Source organism: Xylocopa sonorina, chromosome 11 (assembly GCF_050948175.1).
Source record: "Xylocopa sonorina isolate GNS202 chromosome 11, iyXylSono1_principal, whole genome shotgun sequence".
Classification (NCBI taxonomy): domain Eukaryota; kingdom Metazoa; phylum Arthropoda; class Insecta; order Hymenoptera; family Apidae; genus Xylocopa; species Xylocopa sonorina.
Window position 1 is genome coordinate 5474657 of NC_135203.1, and position 23922 is coordinate 5498578.

Genomic DNA, 23922 nt, shown 5'->3' on the forward strand with positions numbered 1-23922 from the left:
CTGTTAGGATAAATGACGGTAAAAGATAGCCCCGCAGGAGGCTTCTGCGACTTTGTTGCTCGCCTCTACGCGAAAATTTATGATATCGCTATGGGTTTGTTCGAGTGAAGTGTGATTAACTTGGTTAACGGGAAAGTTAAGGGGATGCCACGGTTTTACGGGCAATCTGCGCGGTGCCTCGGAACACCTCATATATCATTAGCTGTATAATTACGTCCTGGCACAGTAATGACTCAGGGACAACCTAGGGAATCGTTTGCGCGAACGTGCGAGCGACACCGCGAAATCCTCGACGTTCGACACGGTCGATCGTCGGTGCTTGATTTAATTCTGCGTAACGGAAACCGTTTGATAACGTCTAATTAGAAGAAGGAAGAAAAAAAGGGTAAAGAACGCCACGGGGTAACTAACGTCAATTTTTTGACACGAATAGATTAATAAATGACTTGCAAAAGTATCAGTTTCAACGCGTCTAGTTCGAAGCCACGGGTCTACTACTGTGGTCTCGCGGCCGCGTTCTTTAAAAAGGCAGTAAATCACGCGTTTCGCCTTCCTTTTTATCCGCCATCGAGGCCGCTGATTGTGCCATACATAAAATTACGATAAATTCATAGGGTTTCTCGTGCTGTCATGACCCGCGGCGGTCGATTGTTCCCGGATGCTAATAGCCCGAGCCGCAGCATCTCGGTGGGTGGTGCCACCGATTGTCAACGAAACGAATCCATATTCTACAGGACACTCCGCCAACGGAATAATAATAATAACCGAAACGGCCACGTATCGTGTAAAAAAGAAGGAAAAAACCATTTTTATCCTGAAAACTTTCTGCGTTTCGATTTAAACGACCGTTCGAGAGGGTTTCCAGCGAAATAACACTGGAGAATGTCGACTCGCGTTATTATTTGAGGAAACGTAAACCAGTCGACCAATTACGGACCCTACGAAACGAACGCAGCCGCGAATCTGAAAATTGTCATGCTCCTAATTACCCGCGCAGATGATATCTGCAATTTGCATTCCGTCGCGAACGCCGTCGAGAGAGGGTACGCAAGAACACCACGATAAATCGGACCGGATTGTAATTTCGCTAGGAAACTAGTTTGATTAATGTTTCGCCGATCGCCGACAGCTCTAAACGCCGCGGTCGAGCGTGCGATATCTATTAAAACCCGATAGGAATTACGCGCCATTAATTAACCGACTCGCTGAACCTTCGTGTTTTCTCACTTTTATTTCGCTCGGGTACATGCGCGGCTGGGCAGAGTTGTTGTAACGTGGACGTGGCGTTGCGAAACGAGCTTCGTGCCACGGTTTATTTAATAATTCGTGTTATTAGAGTTTCCACGAGATGATTGGCCTGGTTTGTAAGACTGGCTGCGATCTCGAAGGAATCACCTTCTGCGTCGACGTAACGCGCAAGTAGTCCGCTCGTCGTCGAGGACCTTGATAAACGCGCGATTAGACGGGGGGAGGCGCGCTCGCGTAAATCAAACGACGGACCACGGGTGTGTGTATCGGTGCGGAGGGTGGCGCGAATGAACGTCGTTAGTCCGGCACAATGCTGTTTTGACGGTGTAACAAAAGACAGGCCCGGCCCGTGAGCAGACAAATGACCGTGGATCCGAGAACAAATGACAGTGGCTATCCAAACGTGAACGCGCGGCCCTTTTGTGAACGCACCTCATTACCGGCTGCTCGAAATTTTTCATATCTACACGTCCCGACGTCCGCGCTCACGTTCAAGAAAAATTGATCGCCGCTCGTGCCTGACGCCAGCCGAGGATTCCACGTGAATCTATCTGTATCCGCGGGTCAGAGTCGAACGATCGTATCAGTGGACCGGTCTCTCTGTCTCTCCCTCTCTCTCTCTATCTGTATCGAGTTAAACGCTTTTTTTTTTACCAACAGATATTCGCGTATGATTAGAACTGTAGAAGAGGTAACTGCTTTTATAGTTACCGCGGTTTTCAGAAGATAATCGATTCGCGAAGCGAGATCCAAGGAAAGGTTAACTCCGCGATGACTGGTTCTGCGGAGGAACTTTTATTAAACCCACTCGCGATGATAAAAAGTTGTATAATCGCGACCATCATTTTTCTACACGCAGCGTGTTATTAAGAGTTGTATTATAATATGGTAATAGATTACCAATCGCGGGTATTATAAATAACCATGAAATTACCATAAATTACCAGTTAAATTATATAATTAACAACTCGATAAATCAAATTACTGGTTTTATTTTACATCTTAATAAATCGCACTTTTCCCGCGGCTCTATTATGTAAAGAACGTACACGACAGTTTGCCTCTGATATTGCGGTATCGAAACGATTGGTCCGCCCCGCGATCGAGGTCCTCCGGCTCGTTTAGGAATTCAGTGAAAGCGGCTGGATTGGTCAGACCGCGGTCGCGTCGCGAGAAGAAGCGACTGTCACCGGGGCGAGCAGTGAAACGGTTACTTACGCTCGTTCGTTCCGGAAGGAGCCGGTCGAGCAATCGTGATGTTTGCTTTTTCCATCGGAAAAACTCGAGGCTGGCTGTGAAATCTCAGCCGTATGTCGCAACTCGCGGAGGCGCGAGACGAAAGGCTGCGCGCACGCACGCGGGCAGGCATACGGGGAGCGCGCGTGCAGCTCTCTCGCAGGGCAAATAAGCGTCAAATGAAGCGTGGCTGAAGATCAAACGAGCGAGCAAACACGAAACAAGTGACGGGGCGCTAACGTGTCCCCGTTGGAAAAACATCGCCGCTACCGGCCGTGTGTAATGCCGCGCTTTGCCTACGGGATTACCATTTCGACTAATCCCGCCTCCGTCGCGACTAGGACCCCGTCAAGAAGCGCAAACATACACCGTGTAAAATCGAAAACAACCACGTTACGAGGGGTGAAGTAAGCGGATAGGTTTAATCCTCGGTCAGGGGAACCTCGTCATCTGTACAGGCGTCGGTGTACGGTTAATTATAAAATCTGGCGTAGCGCGACAGGACATTCTCGTATCGTATAAACAATTTCACTTCCGACAGTCGCAGAGAGGACACAATGGCTTTTCCTATTCTCTCGTACCAACCCTGACAATCGCTGCGACTACTGCCTACGTTTCAACGACGTGCACACGGGACACGCCCGTGAGGCGTTATTCATTCCCCGACGTTTTCTCACAATCGTCATCGCGACCACTTACTAATCGCAGCCTCTGCCTACGCGAGATCTATGGCTAAAAAGTTTGCGAACTGTGATACCGCCACTTAACGACCGTCTCGACCAAGGTAAATCCATCCATCGAGACTTAAGTACGCGCGCGTAAAGAGGTGAACGTGTAATCGAACGGATCGAAATCGATAGACAACCGGTCGGGTAGTTCGTGAGATCGCATAGACCGCGGTTAGAACCACTGAATTCCGTGTTAATCGTATGCCAATCGTCCGGGCGATGATCGGCGGGGTTGCTGGGGCGCGCGGAGGCCTCCTCCGCGTCGTTACTTGTCGAGTCATCAAACAAAGATGGCCGCCTGATTCCCGCGGCGTCGAGTGCCATATTTGTAAAACAAAGACGTGGCCTAGGTGCCGCCGCGCGGGGGGAGAAACTGGCCGACGCGGGCATTTACATAAATATGTGCAGTTTCTGTGGATTCATCTACGAGCGAGGGGCCGATTCCTCCTGGGGATTGCTCCTTCGCCGCGTGATTAACTTGTCACGAAACGTCGTAGTCACGTCTCGAGCTATTTATTAGGCGGATAAGGATCGGCCGTGAACGCGTTCGCACCCGCGCCGCCCGGGACGAATCGTGCGCTTCGAGAGAGAGGTTCAGCCTTTAAGGGTTGCGCCTGGTACCGCGGCTGTCCAACCTTCATCCAGGGGTATTCGATATCCTCCGAACGGAACCAGTCAGAAAGTCGATTCGTTATCTCCTTCGATTCGGCCTCTCCTCTCTCGCGTACATTTCCGCGATCAGTCCCCCCGCCTTCGCAAGGGTCATTTTATCTTGCCTCGATTAAGGCGTCGAGGATTCCAGCTAGGAAACGAAGTCTTTTAACCGCGGCAGCCCGGAGTATCCTCGACTGCGGGACAAATGAAAAGTTCCTCGAGGACGTCTCGATAAAAACCGATCCAGAAATGGATGTAGTTGGAAGGAGAGGAGAGGAGGGACATTGTTAGCGGCCGTCCCGTTTTTCTTGGGCCAGCTGCTGATAAACAGTAACATCGACGGCTGGTCTACCAGGAACGATAATTTAAACGATGACTCTAGGCTTCCCCGCATTCAATTACTAAATAATTGACGGAAAGGGTGGCACTCGTGGACGGCGCGGGAAGAAACGAGAGGCGAGGAGGGTCGAAAGGGCTCTCGACGAATGCTCGCGCACACGCGTTCCCGTCCTTCTCCCGACCGCGAGTTCCCTCTCGTTCTCGGTCCTCGGCCATTTCGCAGTCGAGGTGACGAGCGTGACTTATCTCCCGCAAATTATAATCCAATTTGCGATTATCGTCGTGCCATCGTGGCCGCGCTTCGCCTTTGGGCCCCGCTGAGGGACCAGATGGATGCCTCACCTCTGGCTGATTAGTAAGGGATAATTAACCGCGTGGCTGACGCGACTTCTGCGCCTCGGACACCTTTGGTTCCCTGAGAGGGCGCAAGGTGACACGCGTATGCGATATTCCCGTGCCCTCGATCGCTGACACCGACGCGCATAAATCTTCCGGACTTTTCCGCGTGTCGCGCGCCGCTGTCATTGCTGGAATTGTCTCTCGCGTTTGTTTTAACACCAGTTCGTGCACGAACATGGCGGATAGATACTCCACTCGACTGTCTTGAATATAACCTCGAGAGTGACGCGCGGTACTTTTCAGTTAATCGTGAAATTGTTAAAAACGTCGCGTCTAATGGATTGGCTCTCGCCTCGCGGTGACTATATCTCAAATTTTCTACTCCCCTGGAACGATGCTTCGTAATATTTGCCTAAAACGTCCATTTCGTGGCGAAGAGAACGCGATTGGTCGCGGAACGCTCGCCGCATCTAGCGTAACCAAGAAGCCATCGTCTCTCCGTTCTTCCCACCGATAAATCCCTTCGTTCAACGATCGAAACGTCCACGCGCACCGGCGTGCGAGCCAGTCGACTCGCATTTCTCGCATAGTTCGCGATTCATCTGTCAAACAGCGGGGCGAAAGGGTAGTCCCGCCGCGCGGCGTCCGCACGAAATCGCGGATGACACGCGGCGTCAAAGCGCGAAAGCCGCGCGCGTAACTAGCCGCGAACGACAGGTGGCACACCGCGGACGTTTCCTGCTTCTCATCCAGCGAAATTGCGGGACGCGCGATTCCAGCCAGCGGTGAAATTCGCCGGCCGGACGAAACGGCCAATCGAGGGACGCGTAAGAAAACCGCGAGTCAGCGACGCCGAATCGACGTATCGAAATTCCATTCCGCGGCACGTCCAACACCGCGGACTCTCCGTTCATCCATCCCCAGCTGCGTTTTTTTCTGAACAATTAGACGATACGCGTCGAAACTCGGTCGAGACTGGTTCGCCACTGGTGTTTCGCTCGAGGTTTTAACGAGGTCTCGATAAAGGCCCCGTTATCGACGTCGCCATTTACGCCAGCGGCTTTGCACGGCTGTTGGAGCTTTGGATCGCGGGCAGAAATCGCCGTCTCATTCGTTCTTGTTCGCGGTGGCTAGTCAGGCCCGAAGAAAACGAGTCGAACCGAGAGACGGGAAGAAGGGACGGCTCGTCTCGCGTTTCGTTACACGATCGTTATAATCTTCCTAACGGGGCCGTTTCTTTCGCGTGCGATTAATTATGCGGGAATCGTTCTCGTTTAAATACGCGAATTTCTTTTCGAACGAGCAATAGAGAAGCTACTAGGAAGACACGGTGATAGCACCTCGTATATTCTATTTCGCTGTTAATAATAAATCTGAAACGACTCGGATATCTTCTAACACAGTTCGACGTGTTAAGCTCGAGAGCTGATTGCCGTTATCCATTGATCGCCGGTTGCAACTTTTTCATACGCCAGGATACTTGCTACTTCACTTCGCTCGACTAATTCACCGTGTCTGATAGCCAATGTGTGCTCGCAGTCGTAGCGATTCTGATATAGCTAGGCTGCTCGATCGAAGAGTGAACACCGCGTAACAGTGCGCGCGTTGCGCGCAGAATTCTTGGACAGGGCGTCGGTGACTAATTTTTTCCGATCGCGGCACCCGAAGACAGAGGATCCAGGCCTGCTAAAAAGCGCGATGGTTAACGGCAAACGAGCGGCAGAGAGGGTGCCCGGCAAACCGCTATTAACCGGCCGAGCAGGCCAAGAGCGGATGGTCCGCGTCGGCTCCTAACAAAAAGGGCCACTTCCGAAGGCTGCAACGTCACATCCGCCATCGAAAATAGCCGCGGGGCCCTAATTTACGTTGGTGGAAAGCGGTGTTTTCGCCGGTGGAAAAGATCCTTGACAGCGATAAGCTCCCGTTGCCCCCGAACACGAGGAACGCGTGAATGCTTCGTGACTTCGCGTTTAGCGTAACACACCTTCTGGTACCAGCCAGCTCTTAGCCGCGAGAGGGAGCGGTGCTCGCGAGATTTTTGCGAACGCGCAGTGGCACCGGTAACACGATCGGGAACGATCGAAGACTATAGCGCATGGCTCTGGACACACCGGGTGCCTGTAAAATCTCCGTTCTCGCGTACGACGCCGACTAAAAAGCGCTATTAATCCACCGGGATCGTTCTAAACCGGTTTTATCGTTTTGTCGAATCGAAATTTCTAAACGCGCGCCACGAGAGCGGACAGAGAGAGAGAGAGAGAGAGAGAGAGAACTCGCTCTCGGAGCCTGGATGCCTGGTCGGTTCGCCATACATCGCTCTCGCCCGTTCTCGATCGCGGCTCGTTTCCGCGGGGTGAAAAACCGGCGCGCAACACATTCGACCGGGGCAAAAATAGCGCTCGCTGGGAACAATGGGGAACCGGGCGATTTCGTTCTCGCGTTACGCAAAAGCTCTCGCCGCTAATTTCACCGGCGAGCATTACGAGAGACGGGCGGTGAAGATAGGCGGTGTTCACCTCTGACTGGCCAGCTGTACGCGCGTACGTACGTAGAGGTGCGTGCAGGGTCCGGTTGGCTCTGACGCTGGTTGTTCTAATTACAGCGGAAATGGAAAAGCGACGAACAGGAGCGCGCGCGAGCTGACTATCGAAATACACCCGGTGGCTCGGTTTCGAGGCACGGTGGATAGAAAAATTTGTACGATACGCGTTGCCTGTTGATGGGTTGCGCAATAATTACAAACGAACGCGCGGGCCACGGGCAAACGAACGGGCGAGGCACTCGCGCGCGTGGGTATCGTTTAAAGCGCGATTTCCTCCGTTCGCCTCCTGTGCACTTCCTGTCTCCGTGGAGCGCGCGCGGTCGCGCACCGGTCCCGGGCATTTTTCGTGTAATAGCACGGTGTAATTACGCGGCGGACAAAGTAGCGATAATTACGGCCGTGTTTTTAGATACGGTAGCCGTTCGCGATCCCCCGTTACAGAAGGATTTATGGTCAGGCTGTAAATTAACCGAGTGAAACGTAGAAAACCGCGGCGCCCGATCCGATCGTTTCGAGGACGAAGCGTTGAAAAATACCCGGCTGGCCGGATTGATCGGTTAATTAGGAAGTTGGAACGAGTGAGAAGAGTGACGATAGACGCTTTGGACGATCGTAAGAATCGTTGCGTGGCGGGGAGATTTAATCGAACCCGATTCTACGACGCTGAAAGAGCGCAATAATATTTTCAACGCGAACGTTGAACGAGTTAGAGTCGGAGGAACTATTTCGCCGGTTCTCGATGCTGGCGATGGCCGGTGCGCGATCGATTCGCGATTGCGATCGGGAAAAAAGGCCCCGTGTGCTTTCTACGTAACAGAGTGAAACCGGTTGCGGCTGACGGCTACGTTGCAAGATCTCGAAAAATGAACCTGCCGCTTAGACAGCCGCGAAACGCGTTTACAGAAGAATTTCGTGCGATCGAGCACGGTTGATACGGATACCTATCTCGTAACGTTAATTACGAGCACAGCCGGAGACGATAAAAAGAAAAAAAAGAAGAGGAAAAAAGAGGTATCCGCGACAAGCCGTGATGTAACTGATGAAACCGGGATAAAAAAGATCTCTAGCGAAACGGACAGTTGATTTTCAGCCCCGGAACCGTGCGCGCTGGTCCCAACTTTGATTAATGCCGCCGACATAACTCTTCCTGCATGGAAACGCGCGTGAAGATCCAGCCAGTCCCGGCGAGACGCGAAATTAATCGCGACCGGACGGTAGAGATAACGGATTAATTAGTTCTTAGCTCGCAGCCCGCGGTCCACTCGGTCCTTTTGTTACACCATGTCCAGCGAGCACCTTTCCCGCGTAAACACCCAGCCAGATACGATCTGAGAGCGTTTCTCGCACGTGCGTGTAAAGGCTGGCCACAGGCTCGGCTCTAACGCTGGATCTACTGGACGCGCGCAAAACCTGCAAAAAACTGTAACGACGCGAGCAGAACCCGGTAGGAAATCTGCATGTAATCCAGCCAGGAAGCGGCGCGCCGACGAAACGCGTCTGGGATCGATGGGGTTGGTAGATAATTCGTTGAAATCGTTCGGTCGTAAGGGCCACGGCGCGGCGTTATCGCTCGATCGAGCATCCCTCGTCGATCGCCATTAAGCTTCTTGTACCGTTACAGGTTGCGCATATGTCGGGGGCCCCGCGTAACGTCGCGTTTCGACGACTTCCACGTGCAACAGGGCTGGCCGCGAGCAGCTTGCGCGGTTCTCTCCGCTGCGGTAAAAAATAAGCCGCGACCTTAATGTTTGCCCGGTGCTGGCGTAGAACCGGGGCGCGCGCGTGTATACACGTCTGGTACGACTGTTCCTCGGTGTTAATGACGTTGTATCTGCGCGCGGTACGTGTTGTCAACCGGTCGCGAGTGTTTTAACAAGGGCTCGGTCATTGCGCGAGGTGTAATTATCCGGGCTAGGTGTGCGAGAGGTTGGCATTAACAGTAATGTCCCGATCTTTTGCCAGATACATTTATTAACTATATCTTTATGGCGCACGGGTTGTTACATTTCCACGAGAGGTTACCAGCTACTCTAGACCGCGTTTCCAAGTAACGCTGGCCTGGCACGTTAACGCGAGTCGCCGTAAATCGTGGACGGGGTATTGCCTTAACCATCCGGTAGAAGTCGGGGGAAGAGAGAGAGAGAGAGACACTCGAGAAGGGATAGGACACGAGGAGAAGCAAAATGGAATCATACTGCAGAGGCTACACAGAGAGAGAGAGAGAGAGAGAGAGAGAGAGAGAGGAAGAAAGGAAGAGAGAGCTACGGACAATTTATGCGCCCCCCCTCGGTAATCGAGTTTCCCTGAAACGCAACGTTGACTCCTTTGTGGGGTGCGTAATAAATTTCGCGACGACGACGTCTAGGCAAATTACGCGGCGTGGGTGTATTATCATTTAACGCTTCGTTCAAGGTTCAAGGCGTACCGCGACGCAGAAAAACCTTACCACTGTTCCCATCGAGTTTACGTCGCGTAACGTCGAGCACGGCGAGCGTTCCGCGGATAACCAATTCGGTAGTTGGCTGGTTCTCGATATATATCCGCGCAGAAAGGAAGGCGGACAACACCGGCTTTTGTCGAGTGTATTCCGGTCGAAGGAGAATCTAGATAGCGAGCTTATTAAATTTGACACTTCAAGAAGCCGGAACATTGAAAAGGGGGCCAGGAATATCAAGCGACGCATGTAGCCCATCGTGGCGGAGCAACCAGCCCGTGGACGACGCGTATCCTGCCGCCTCGGGGGGAGCAGGGATTCGCTAATTTCACTCAGGACACGCGGCCTCTGCGAAAACACCCTGGCGATAAAACAGTACGCGCGCGAGCAATTCCCTTGGGAAAATAGTCCGCAGACGTTGTGGGGAGTCCGTTCTCTTTCGAGCCAACGAAACGAGACAGGAAAAACCTTCCTGTCGACACAATGCGACGAAAGAAAATTACTACCACGGCTCAAAAGTCTACTGATAATTCGTGATTGGCGATGCATCGGCAAATTGGACTAAAAGTTGTTCCTTGAAACGGATTCAAGAAAACTAGATCGATTGGAACGATTTTCGGGTCAAGCAGAGTGATTCTCGTCGACGTCTGATTCACCCGGGTCTCATGATCGTTCCTGTCCAGGGGGAGAATCGGTGTACCTAGAAGGCCGGCCCCGTTCTCGAACAAGTATCCTCGAGATCGGTTAAAATTGGAAAGGTCCTCGCGTGGGGTCAATTCATTGTTGAAGAGGCTATTCTTGACGCGAAATTGCCTGAAATTGGTTTACACGGACACGGCCGGCACGTCTAGAAATTGATTCGCACTCTAGCCCACCCCCATCGGCTGGTCCACCCTCTACGCGATACTGAATGCGTTTAATTTTTCTGCTCGGCTACGTTTATTCCCCATAGAGACGGTCGTGCGCTATTCCTCGTCGACGGAAGAGAGGAGTCGAGATAAAAATCGGGGGTTCGCACCTATCGACCTTGACTCGCCCGCGGGTCTCCACAGGAAGGATGTTAATCAAGAGAATTTCTGCAGACGAACCCGTGAGACGAACGTAATTCGGAAATGATAATGACGTCCAAGGTCGGTGATAAATCCGTCGTCGTTGTCGCAGTACTTTCATTGGAGGGTGCGCTCGCGTAATTCCCTCCCTCCCTCGTCTCGTTCTCCCTCTTTCTTCCCCGACACGGTGGAACAGAAAAGAAGTCCGCTCGAACGGAGCGATTTCGGGGGTGACTCGACGTAACGTCTTTAATTCACCAGTCGTCGAAGACGCCTCTGCTTTCGTCTCCGGATCGAGTTATCCCGTGGAATGAGAAAAATTAATAAAATGAATCAACAGCCGTCTCCGTGGTAGAGAGGGGAGGGCCACCATCGCCGTCGAGTCTGTCGGCAGAAATTAGCTAAACGGATTCTTTCCCAACGCGGCTCTCGGTTAAGTGTCCGCGCGCTTCGCGTTGCCAATACGAAATCGCGTCTAATCGTTGCTGAATAATTGCCCGGCGGATTCCAGCTTCTGTCCGGTTCCCCCGTACGTAGGTAACGTCCCGTCGTCCCTCCCCACCTGGTTGCACGGTTACATAAATCAATGCTTGATTAACTCGCGGCTGGTGCCCGCGCAGAACCGATACAGGCGGCGATCGCGCCGTTAAAATTAATACGTTCGCCGTTTCCACGAAAGACTTCCAGCCGGCGGTTCCATTAATAAAACTCTTCCTCGATCGGCGAGTGAATAGCCTGGACGATGGAAAGTCTGGATCCCGTCCCGAGCGAGAACTCGCGTTATTAGCTAGGATAATTAACGTCCCCTCTCCGCGCTCTTCTGCGGCTCTGCAATCGTTAGGCTTCTAACAACCTGGAATTTCGGCCCCGTCGCGTAGATTATAGCGACAATTAGCGGCGAGCTATACCGTGACGAGATTTCTGACGTACACCCGGCACCCCTCGGCTGGTTTCCTCCCCGCGACGAAGACAGGAACGGCGAACGGCCAAGCAGACTGGAGAGGGGGAGACGGAGAGAGTGCCTGGCAAGCCTCCACGTCGAAGTCTCGCAGAATTTATAACGAGAATCGGCTGCTGGTCCACGGCAAAAAACGCCACCGAGCGCCTCTGTACCGCTTAATTGCTTAATCAGACGTAGTAAATCTTAGGACGCCGGGCATTTACGCGCGATACGATACGCGGCCGCGCGTATCCGTGATTCGCGCGAGCTATTAGCCACGGTTACCCCGCGTTCGAACGCGAAACGATCGTCGTCGTCGTCGTCTAGCCGCGGTCGAGGATGGTACGTGTGGCTACAATTGAACGGGTCACGCGAATATCGCCCATCGAGAATTCGTACGAACGGGTATTTAGTAGAAACGGTCGGTAATAACAGTCCGCGAAACACGCTCGACGAGACGTCAAACGATGACGGCCGGTTTGTAATTTGCCCGGCGATCGCGGCTCGGCTTCCATGGCCGATATTTTAATTATGTAATTGTACGATATCCCGTACGATCGCCGCGATACTCTGTCTAGTTAACGTTGCGTAGTGTCACGGACATTCTGACAAACAGTTTCTTGTTCCACGATCTTTTTTTCTTTTTCCCCCTCCACTCCCGCTTTTCTTGTTCTCCTCGCGAAAAATCGATACACTCTCGTAACACGACTCTCGTTCACGGGCTCGTTAAGAGAACACCCGTTATATTAAGGGATAACTGTGGCCCGTGATGTAACGCAACACTGTAGTCCTGATCCTGATCCTTGAATGAGATGGTATCTCCGGCGTCCTGGACGTACATTTGACGCGTACGTACCTGCTCGCGGTGCGTCGCGTATTATGCCACGGGAAGGTATCGAGTGACCCCACGGTACAAATTCTTCCTCGCTCCAACGAGCCAGGAGAAGTTATTTCCTATCCGCGGAGGCATCGAGCCTGATGATCCTCCGTCGCGAATACAATACCCTCGAGAAATTACGACTTTTTTCAGTTTCGAACTCACTGTTTGCTTTTAATCGCGGAATTCTACAATATAATCGAGTATTATGAACGTTTCCATTATTCCCGTACGACTATTGTCGCTATCTAACAATGGGGCGAAATAAAAGGTAGTTTAGTACGTCCCTTTGAATGTTTAATGGTATCGGCCGTTATTAGACACCGGTAATACCGATCGAGGCGATAAGAGAAATTACATATCGGGAAACAGCGTTACAGTTGAACGACAGACGGTTGACGCGCGTGCCCGCGTAAAGAAAATGATAATTAGAAGGAAAGTACGCGACATCGACAGCCGCGATAAGGGTTAACATTTCGTCACGCGATTCGTGAATTATTTCCTCCTCTAATGGGGACAAATGATACGCCGAAAAAGAGCCGTTCCAACGTGGCAATCATCCCGGTCATGGAATTACCGAATATATCGCGGGACGTCCCACGACGATTTTTACATTTGAATCTTGACAATGACGGCGACCCGCCCCCGGAGCTATGAAAACGTTACCCCTATCGGGCGCAATGATATCCCCCTAGTCGGTCACTGGTGCATGAAACAGTTAAGCATCGACAATGTAAGCCAATCAAGGGGTGGATGTATAAGGGGTGTATCACAGGGCCGTGGTAATCACTTGGAATTGCGTTAAATTTTTACTCCCGCGCCCTGAGGGCCTCGCGTCTTAGCCTTTTGATGCTGGGACCGATCGCTGGTTTAAAGAAGATAGCCGTGGATCAGACTACACCACATTTCAAACTCTATCACAATATTCCATGCATTTTAAATTAGATTTATCGTAGGAAATCATAGAAAATTATGCAATTGAACTTAGAGAATACACTCGAATCCTACATTAAATATGTACGATGAGATACAAAGCGGAACGGGAGGACATCGCGAGCAAATTAAACGGCAAACGTTCGTATCCAATTTAAAGTTGCCCGTGCAGGGAACGACGGGGATAAAAGGAGCCCGTGGCCGATTGATAATTCGCCGAGTTTAGAACTATTTCTGTAACGTGCACCCCCGTAGACCGCGAGGGCCCGGTTAGATTCCCTTTAGAGTGGCCTGGGCAAAGCCCCGAGGGGGTTACGAGGATATTACGGAGCAACAAAATAATAACGCGAGACCGGCCGGGGCCGTTGGCGGTAGGATAGGAAAGGCTATGGGGACGGGGGAGGTTTAGGGCGCAGCCAGCAAAACACACACGGCGACTAAAAGGCTTACGGGGTAATTTGCGACGGCTTAAGGCCGGGCCAATCTGATCCATCCCGCGTGTACACGTGAAATCTTACACCCAACCGTGCCCCGGTACGATCTTCGTATACACCGGAGGAGACAAAAAGACAGCGGAAGGAGGCGAACGGAGAGGGATGAAAAGTCGAGAGGACGCGCCGGTGAAACGGAGAGAGAGATGGACTCGGGTGGGGTACACCTCTTTGAAAAACGATACAGGGTTACCTCAATGGCCCTCCCCTCGCTTTCCATCTTTCTTTTTTCCCCCTTTTTTCCTTCCTTCCTTCCTTCCTTCTCTCTCTTTTTTTTTTTTGCTCGCTCTGTTTTTCTGTTCTCGTCGATACAGCCGTGTTCCCGTTCGCTCGGCCTCTCCTTCCCGGTTCTTCTGTTCACTTGCTCGGCCAGTCCAGCTCGGTTGCCTCGCGGTGAACACGAGCCGCGGACTTCACGGGCTGTCGCGCAGAATTTGGCCGGCGAATTTTTTCTCTGGAAATGGTTAATTGAGCGTGCGCCAGTGCAAACGAGAGGTTACCAGGGGCTGTCTCCTCTTTTTGCTTCCGTGCGGGGCCAGCCTCGCCTCCCTCTCGCTTCACTAACGCTCCACCGGCCTCCTTATATTACGTTTTCGGTGCCTTGTACGCGGTGTAATAGGAATTAAAGACACACCCCGTCCACGTCCGTGGCGCGGGACTGATTTTTCTGGAATTCGATACACTCCCGTCGCCCGTGAATTCGCCCACCGTTCCTGGGCGACGGGCACCGCGAATACACGCGTCCCATCGAAGGGCGCGACGAGAACCGGCGAGACGATGCGAACGTTTCAATGTCGCGATGCGATCGACTTTTTTCGCTAGCTAAACAATCGGCTCCGATGCGATTCGCAACGGCATCAACCACGATTCGCTGAACCGATCTCAGGCGGATGAAAGACAGGTAACGATGAATGGCGAGAGAAGAGCGGCGACGGCGGGCCGCGACGGTGGGCGAAAGAAAAGGGTGAAACTGGGGAGAGAGAGAGCGAGGAAGAGCATATTTCAGAAGCGAAACTTAATTTGCCCCGAAGTGTGCCACGGGACTCGAATCAATTCGAGGGCTCTCGAACCTCGGAGAGGCTCTAAGCGACGGCGCGTGCCTCAATCGGATTCCATTGAAGTTCCTCTCTTTCTCGTCACGCGATAATTGAGAGACGTCGATTGTGGTGCACTCGTTACGCCTCGGTAGCTACGGGGCGGCCGTACTTTTTCACCGACCAAACTTCGATCGGTCGGTGCGTAGTTAAAAATTTCACGGCAGGTCGGAACGAAGCCTCGAGGTCGATCGTGGAAACCGTTTTCGTAATAGTAGCGCGTATACCGGGGACGACGGATGGGAAATTTGTTTCCACTGTGCGCGCTATCTCCGATATTCCAGACAGAACTTGCGCCCCGTGCAAATATTGCCCTACGGATTCCTCGAGAATGCAGAACAGAAATTAAAAGACGAGCACGAGCGACTGCTTCTTTCCCGATAGCATCTTCCACGTCAGCCTGTCCGACGAAAAGAACCCCACGCATAGGTTTAGTGTACGTTAAGAGGCACTCCATGGTGTTTGCTGGCAAACACCCTTCGTTCTCGCGTTGCCTCGATGGCGCCCTCGCTGCCTTGCGCAGCGAGTCGCAGGGCATTCGTCGTCGCCGTCGCCGTCGTCGTCCCTTTCCCTCGCACACACAAACGGAGTCTGATTACACATTAATTATTTACCGAGTGATTTTCTGATGTATGCGCCCTGGCCAGCTTCTCGAAAACGAGTCATTAAATTAAATGAGACGCCGGATTCTCATTGAGAGCGTGGCTGGTGAACCAAGCCCCAGCGAATATCGGGAAGGAACCTTGCGTTCGCCAGAGGGCCAGCCGACTAATATCGAGGCGATTAACGGAAAACAAGCATCCCTGGTTCGCCCGTCCTGTCCGTTTCGTCAAACGAAAGTAAACTGGCGAGCAAGGAAACGCTCGATAACGATCTATAGTTTCTCAAAGGATGATCGAAAGCGGTTAATTACTTTCTTGGATCATTAAGCTGATCGGTAAATTGTCTTCCAACGAGACGCGCGGCCACTGTTCGAGAGACTCGCAGTAACAAGAGGTGCGTCATGTTCCTTCGAGGTAAATTATCCCCCGTCTCATTTGTCTACCGGTCGAGCTTAAACGTTTTTTCCACGACTCGTTGGACGTACAACTTTCCCCGGGTTGCTCGCGATGACCAATCAGCCGGTAGTAATTTTTCCGAGCGGTGGGCAGCTCGGGAAAGCCGCGGCGCAGCCTAAAACAACGGGATTAGTCTCGACGTAGCATCCTAGCCGGTGTAGGTTGGGGCAAGGATTTAATTTCCGAGGATTTTTCCCACGGAACGGTCAGAGGCTGCCGGATGCCTCGCTTCGAGGACCTGCGCAAACACTCGAAATGTCTATGCCGCCGTAGGAAATTATTTGTCGTTCCTGGTAGACGAGCAGGATCTTTCAAGACGGAAGGCAGAATGTTGCTTTGGGAACTGTTGAGAAATGTCGAATTTCAACCCTTTGCTGTGCAATTATTTCTAATTTCTCGACCAAAATGCGCAGCTACGATATTCTACAAGATCGAACGGCAATATTTTCTACAAAGACGAAATACGAATTGGTTCACTATAGAGTACAGATAGAGGAACTACAATTTTCGAACGCTTGTACGTTCGTGAGTCACCCACGATTTTCGCATCGTTACGAGAACGGCAGCAAAACACGAGACGCCTTTCAACCGAAGAAACGAATTTGGAGACCGAAAAGAGAACGGGGGGAGGATCGTTTTTCTGTGCACTCCGCTTAAAAATCTTCTCAAACAGATCGAGATTTCGGCGGTGAGAACAGAACGGAAGAGGCGGGCGGGGAGCGCCAACGTCAGTGGATACTCTTTGTTCGCGGGTAAACATTTGCCCGGTTTCTCGGGAGGGCCGTTCGAGGGGGTGACAGGAAGACGAAAACGATCGTCGGCCCGCAAACGAGGCCACTCTAGACGCCGGCCACGTTCACCCGTACGCTTTTAGACGCCATGTTGCGCCGGGACGAGGCTTCCCCCGATCCTGGCCCGGATTAAAATACTGCAAATCATGGGCTACCTGATGAACGTACCTCGCGCTCCTCCAGCCCGTCCTATTCCAGCCTACGTCCCGTGCCACCGGATATATATACGCGCGCACATCGCCACGGCGAACAGTCGTAGAAGAAGTCGAGCGATGGATGAAATTTTCGCGAATGCGCGGATGCTACGATTCGCCACGGCGCTTCTTCCTCGCGCAACGGCGCTCTTCGTTTCCTTTTCCTTTCGTAACTACACGAACGAACGAAACGCTGGCTACGTCGTGGTGATTCACTCGTCAGGTTCGACGCTACTCTGAGTGTTCCATTAAATCTTATCAACGCGTGATGCACCACGCGAAGAGGAGGGTACACGATCGAGGGTGGTTTTTTTTTTTAGACGAACGCATGTTAACACGCGAATAATAGGGAGAGAGGGGAGGATGGCTGTTCCAGCGAAGAAAGAACTACTACGTAAAGAGCATCGGATCCGAGTCGGTCGAGAGGGCCCGTATCGTTTTAACGTCTCTATTAGCGGCTATTAAAAATGAGCTAGGAGAGGAAAAAAAGCGATGAAACGAGGGCGAGGGGCACGGTGGTGGCTGGGACGAGACGAGGGGGTCCCCAGGTTGCTTGAAATCGCGGGCCCTCTGTTCACATGCCGTCTCCTCCTCGTACCGGTATCCAGTTACCTTTTGTGGAGGCCTTCGTGTAGCTCAGATTTTCGAATGATATGTTCACCATTGTGCGCACCGGGTATTTAGCATGGCACGGGGTTGGTCGAAATCTAGAGGGTACGCGGAACCGTGGCGGCAAAGGGGGGTCAGGGGGAGGGGTGATGGGCTCGGTACGACGCCACGAAAATCTACGCTCCGCTCAGACACGGGGGTAGATTCTGTTAAAATGATATCCCCCGTCACTCTAGTAGAGTCGAGGATAGATCCGATTCTGATATCAGGTTGAAATTGATCGTTCCCTTTTTTTCTCTCTTTCTGTTGTGCCCAGGAGAATCGTAGAAACTAGTTTCTACTGGGACGAGGGGTGGCTGGCCTCGAGGTTTTTCTACCGTACAAAATTGCCAAAGTTGCTGAAATATATTTTCGTATCTGCTTCGATAGCTTCGATTTCTTTTTATTTTCACGTATTAACGACGTAGTAGGTACGAACAGTATCAACGAAATTACTCGACGACGAAGAACCGGGAAACCATCGAATCGCTGGCAAGAGTCATGAAATTTTCAATTACCGTATTTTCTTCGCCTCTAAGGTGGACAGATGTACACGCGCGTGTACTATTATTGTTGCCCGCGCAGAGAACGATCGAATCACTCTTTAAAGAGGCTGTCAGTGGCGTCACGAAAACCGGGATCCTTTCACCGAGCAGTAGTTCCTCGATCGGAGATCAATCGCGTGGCTCCCAGAAGGCAGACCGGCAAGGACGACCATCTTGCGCGTAATTACAGTAGCTTCCGTCACGGTTTTGAGCCCCCGTCGCCGTCCGCGTGTGCATAATACTTTACAACATACACGGGAGGGATTACAAAAGTGACTCGTCATGCGGCGTAAATACTTAACGGCGGGGCGCATCCTCATCGGCACCGGCGGCACCGGCGTTCCTTAACGTTGCACCTGATACTTTCCACCCGACGAGAGGCCCGACGCTTGATGAATTTCTTTTTTAATCATGCCCATCGGCACCGTCGAAAACTTACCGCGTCACCTGTGATAGCTCTCGTTTCGAGCTTCGTTCGACGCGGTTCCTCGATTCGCCACGCGAATACCAACCCCGTCGACGCGTGCACGCGCCCGACACATGCCCCGCGAATATATTAACCGCGAGTCTGCACGGCGTAAAAAGGCGAAAAGGAGGAGAAACGAAAAAGAAAAAGAAAAAAAGAAGACGAAGAAGAAGAGGAAAGAACAAGGAGCCCAGGCACGTTGCGAAATTCGTCGGACCGTGGGCAGTTTTTCGCTCGCTAGCTCGTTGAGTTTTAACGAGCGGCCGGACCGTGAACACCGATATCCCTCGTTAACCGCGGAAATAACGCAGAAGAGCTCACGGTTCTCTCTGCTGCGAGCCGACTTTCCGCTAATGTTTCTGCGTTTCGTAAATGGAGCAATGTCGAAATTCCTCGTTACATTTTTATGCTACTATCACCGACCAGTCTTTGGGGGAGTGTTGCAAGGAATTATCGCTGCGTTTCGCAAGCGTTGCAGCCACTTTCGAGATCTTATACGACGATACCATCATCGACCATCGATTCACTTCTGACGAAGCGAGCGAGAGGATCGCTCGAACTTCTAAAAGAGGGACACAGTTTATCCTAATGTCACGATGGTCGTACGTAACTTAACAAGCGGACCAGCGAGGGAACGGTTTTTTTTGCGCAGTTTACGAATCGTGTAAAGAATCAGACGAATTATCCGGCGGTATTCACGTCGAAAAATTGACACCGTAAGCTCGAGCCTCCGCACTTTAATGCCACGACATTAAGACGGCTTGAATAGGGACGACGATCGGTGGACGAGCACTAAGTGGAACAAAACGGGAGAGGCTGGCACATAATAAGTCGCGCCACGCTCGTGCGGGTGTCTCGTGAAAGGGCCAAGACAAAGGGGAGCGGTCTTGGGGCATAATTAAAACGCGTCGAGTGTCCCGTTGATGCGAGACACGATGAAGAAAAGAAAAGGAAAGAAAAAATGTAGAGAGGGAAGAAAAGGTACCGCGGACAGAAACGTGGAGGGAGAGAGAAAGTGGAGGAACTGGAGGTACGGGTTCGATTACCGTGTCCAACGCGTTTCAAACAGGTCCACGTGAGAGTGGCCTATGCTCGAATCGCGTCTGGCTACCGCCCTTAGCCTTCCTCTGTGCCCTCGGAATCGAATAAATCGCTTTCATACCTTCGTCAGGGGAATTGACGTCTCGTTATGTGTTTCTATTTATAGAAAGTGTGAAGGGAATGTCGAATTTATGGGGGATATGCGTGGACGAAGATCTTAGCGCTAAGCACAGGTAGAGAGGCGTACGTGTGGAACAAATAAAACGGTCAACCGATACGTCATCGAATAAATTAAACAGTAATCGAGCAACTCGCGTTATGGCATTAAGTTAGACGGAACGAAAGCAGAGCAAACCGAAATAAACTATCGTGAGCGAAATTACGAAGGCGTGAACGAGATCTCGCGCGATAGGCGTTCAACATCGCAGAAAGATGAATCAGCCCGAGAATCGCGACTCCTACCGCGCCTCCTCTTTTTGGAGCGTGAGGAAGCACCGAACGATCCGACGATTCCCGTTCGAGCAACAGCGAACCTGTTCGAAATCACTCGAGGTGTTACCGTGGTAACAGCGCGGGTTCGAAACTCGATTAGCAAAGAAAATACGGGAGTATCTCAAGGAGCCCCGGCGTTGAATCGATCTGGAGCGAAGAGGCTTTTAAGGCGACCACAACATCTCGTTGTCTCAGCCAGGCCACGGTGAACGATTCCCCTTTCTCTTAATACCACCCGATCGCGGTGGAGGCGTTTCCCGTTCGTCCGCGAGTCGATTCTTTCACGGTGTTTCCATTTTACCGCGGTTACACGATTACACCGTGTTAGAACAGAGGGAGAAATTACTTCCACGTAAGCTCGCGGTATTTGCAGTTCCCATCTTCGCCAAGGGTGGGGCGCGGAAACTCTACTTCGGCCAGGGCCGCGAGGAGGACGAGTCCGGGTGCTCGTCGACAAAGTGAATTATAATATGGATTTTCTTCGCGACGTTCTACCCGCGTTCGAGACGCGCCTCGGAGTCGCTCGTGGGTGGCGCGCGATGAATAATACTTTCCTGTCGACAAGTCGGGACATCCGTTCCGATCGTGGCACGACCGTTCGTCATTTATCTCTGACCGCGGAGGATGAGTCGCGTGAGAAGCCTCGCGGAGCGTTTCTGTATCTATACGTGATCTCGCGAGTAATGAGCTGGATCCTCCTTTTGTACGAACCCGTCGCCGGGAATCGTCGTTACTCTCCCGTGAATCCCCTGCTCACCTGGGAAGGACGAGCCCGCTCATTAATTATAGCCGGCACCGCGGCGACGACTGAAAACAAAGTGTTTTCGCTGCGCCGCGAGTGCATCCACCCAGGGCACCCCGGTCCCTGGCTGAACGTGAACGGATTGAAATTCTCATCGCGAGCAACCGTCGCCCACGCGGGGATCAACTCCGCGGCGGGGCTGACCGAGTTGCTGCCAATAATCAGCGACCTCTCTCGTTAACCCTTCGACGGTAGACGCATGCTGGAGTAACCGATCTCCGAATGGACGGTGGAAATCGTGGGACGTCTTGGAAAATTTACTATAACTGTCAACCGTTTCATGGACCACTTGCAGAATTTCTTTGCAAATTATTTCAGAACGCGACGTATCGACTCTCGCACAGTATACATAGTTCGTCGTGGTATCTGTTCGATCAGATCGAATTCTATTAGGCGAAAGTGAAATTCTCGCGACGAGAATGGAAAGAAGGATATCCAGGGGGATGGAAAGTAATACGGTTCCGTTTGGTGATGTTTCAGAATGCAACAGCAATCTGGCACAGGAAACGGGAATACACGGCGCACCCTTAGTCCCGGGCCAGGCGGCAGCGATTCAGAGGACTCCGATATATCTCTCGGCGGTACGTCGCCGCCGTCACCGAGTTCCTCGCCTCCGCCAACTCATCAACCATCTCCTGTTCCTCTCGGGCCTCTTGGTCCTCTGCCACCTCCATCCTTAAATTTCCGCTTCGATCCTTCGCAATCGCAGTTTCGATTCAACCACGCGACGGCCTTCAAATTCCCGCCGACCGGCTTCCGGTTTGGACCGCACAGCCCGCAACACAATCATCCGAACATCTCGGGCGGTGGAATCTTCAGGCTGACGGAAACGAGCCCGTTCCAGGCGGTGGGGCCCAGGGGTGATCTCGGATCGAGGTGAGTGCCTTTTTAAAACCTTACTCTTTGATCGTCTACCATCCGATTAACCGAACACCAATAGAATCACCGGAAAGAGAAACTTATCGCAACCAATTGTCTTCCTTGTTCACAAATTTTGTTAATTAATCGAAGAAGTAATGTTACTTTGAAGCCTTGGTTGCATTAATTCACATTCTCAGCTTCGACTTACTCAAAATCCCTTTAAACGTGAATGCGAATTCGAATAACCCTTGTAGACGGCAAATGAAGCAAAAATCCTCGTCTCAAGCCTACCATTTTTTAATTACAGATTGCCAGACCCGCTAGGACTACCGCCTCCAAGGCTGCACCCGCACGACGGCCTCCTCCATCATCCGCACGTGCAGCATCAGCTACCGGAAGGAATGTCGAGGATATCGGAAGGCTCGCGGCTCTCGGACAGCCTATCGGAAGCGCACAGCCCGCCGCTGATGGCGACGAACCTGTCCGTGACGGGTCCGCTAAGGGTTGCAGTCCCGAGCCCTCACACCCCTTCCTCGCGGGGCAGCCCGCCATCCAGTCAGCAGACCCCTCAGGGTCAGTCTCAAGGCCAGGGATTGATAAGGGTCGCGACACCCCCGCCGCCGAATCCGAAGCCACCGCAGATCCACAGACCGTTCTCGCCAGCGTGATACGACAACGGCGACGAGTCGGTGGAGATCGTTTCGAGCGAAACGGAGGACGATCGGTCCGTGTCGTCCAGGAGGATCGCGAGCAGCGACGAGCAGCAGCAGTTTTTCGAGAAACGTTTCGAGGTTTTGTGAAAATCGAGTCGAACGAGGACGAGGCAGTTGGAGCGTTGAAACGAGAAGCGAACACTCAGTGGGAGAAAACGTGAGAGAACTTCTGTTCTACCGAGGGAACGGTCGATGTTCACCGGTTCGAGGTGTTCGTTGCCAAGTGTCCGTTAACGAGACGAACGTTTCTCGAATCTATCCGTAATTGAATGTCGCACGAGGGAAACAGTGGCCAGAATATTTCTAGTTGACGGTGCGTCGTTAGATAGATCGCACGGGCGGACGTGTGCAATTTAACCGGCGATGAAGATACGCCAGTGATCGTCGCGTGTAAATAGCCGTAGCATCGAGGAACGATGATCACGATGGAAGGTGGGACACGTTTTTCGTTGAACGAAAACCGACCGCGAGACGATCGATCCGCTTCGAAGTTGTAAACGGACTCAAGTGTAGTGGTGTCTTTTATTTCCTTTGCTCCCCCCTCTATCGTTTCCGTAGTTTGTACATATAACGACGCTTTCGATAACGAGAATGATGTTGTTCGGTGTAATCCGTCGCCCGAGACTGTTCGATTCGAATTGACCAGCTGCGCGAGCTGTCGCGAGCGTGGCTCGTTCAAATGATTGACTCGAGAGAGGAAAAGGATGCTAATTGCGACGATGTAGAAGTACGAACGGCCTAAACGTAGACTGAGGCCAAGTACTAGCTTGGAAACTAACTCTGTTCATTGTAAAAATTCACGTACATACGCGACTATCGTAAGTGAGCCTTCTATTCTCGTTAGAGACATCCAGGAATATACCCGACAAACGCATAAAATGATCCGATTCGGCGAGTCGATGTCGCACAACGGTTGTCTGCCGGTGAAAAGAGTCGTCGGAAGTGAACTGGAGCACCCGGTCGAGCAACTAATTTAAGATACTTCGCGAGACTCCCTCCCGTTTAGCTTAAGTAGAGATTAGCGATTTGTAAATTTCCTTGATCGACGCGATCCTTGAAGAATCGTATACTCGAAGAGTAACAGAGTGTAGCGCACGGCACGAGGATGACGATTGTCGGGGAAACAAGAGCCGATCGATGGGTCCACTCGAGCCACGAGTGGTCCCCGTTTCCCACCCCTCTCTCTTTGTAGATACAAAACACGAACACGAGACACGAGTTAGCTGAAATTTCTTGTAATAATCAACCGGCCCCCCTCCTCCCCTTATAAATATGAACATACTACAGTCCACGTATACATAGGTACCTTACGTAAAAGACTATTAACACGAAATTATACATATATAAATATACGAGGAGAAGATGAGAAGCATTATTATTATTATTATTAATATTATTAATATTATT

General features: G+C 51.8%; 2 protein-coding genes across 2 annotated transcripts in view; both read left to right on the forward strand.

The window, feature by feature from the left end:
* Optix (optix) overlaps nucleotides 1–22583 on the forward strand; it is a 38945-nt gene extending 16362 nt beyond the window's left edge. Inside the window, exons 2-3 of the mRNA XM_076904613.1 lie at nucleotides 21422–21817; nucleotides 22110–22583. Of these exons, the coding sequence (XP_076760728.1) occupies nucleotides 21422–21817; nucleotides 22110–22470 (757 nt within the window). The 3' untranslated portion in view covers nucleotides 22471–22583. The remainder of the gene's footprint in view (nucleotides 1–21421; nucleotides 21818–22109) is intronic.
* The window catches only part of LOC143429152 (toll-like receptor 2), a 71921-nt gene that overhangs the window by 34915 nt on the left and 13084 nt on the right, over nucleotides 1–23922 (forward strand). The gene's annotated exons all lie outside the window — the stretch shown is intronic.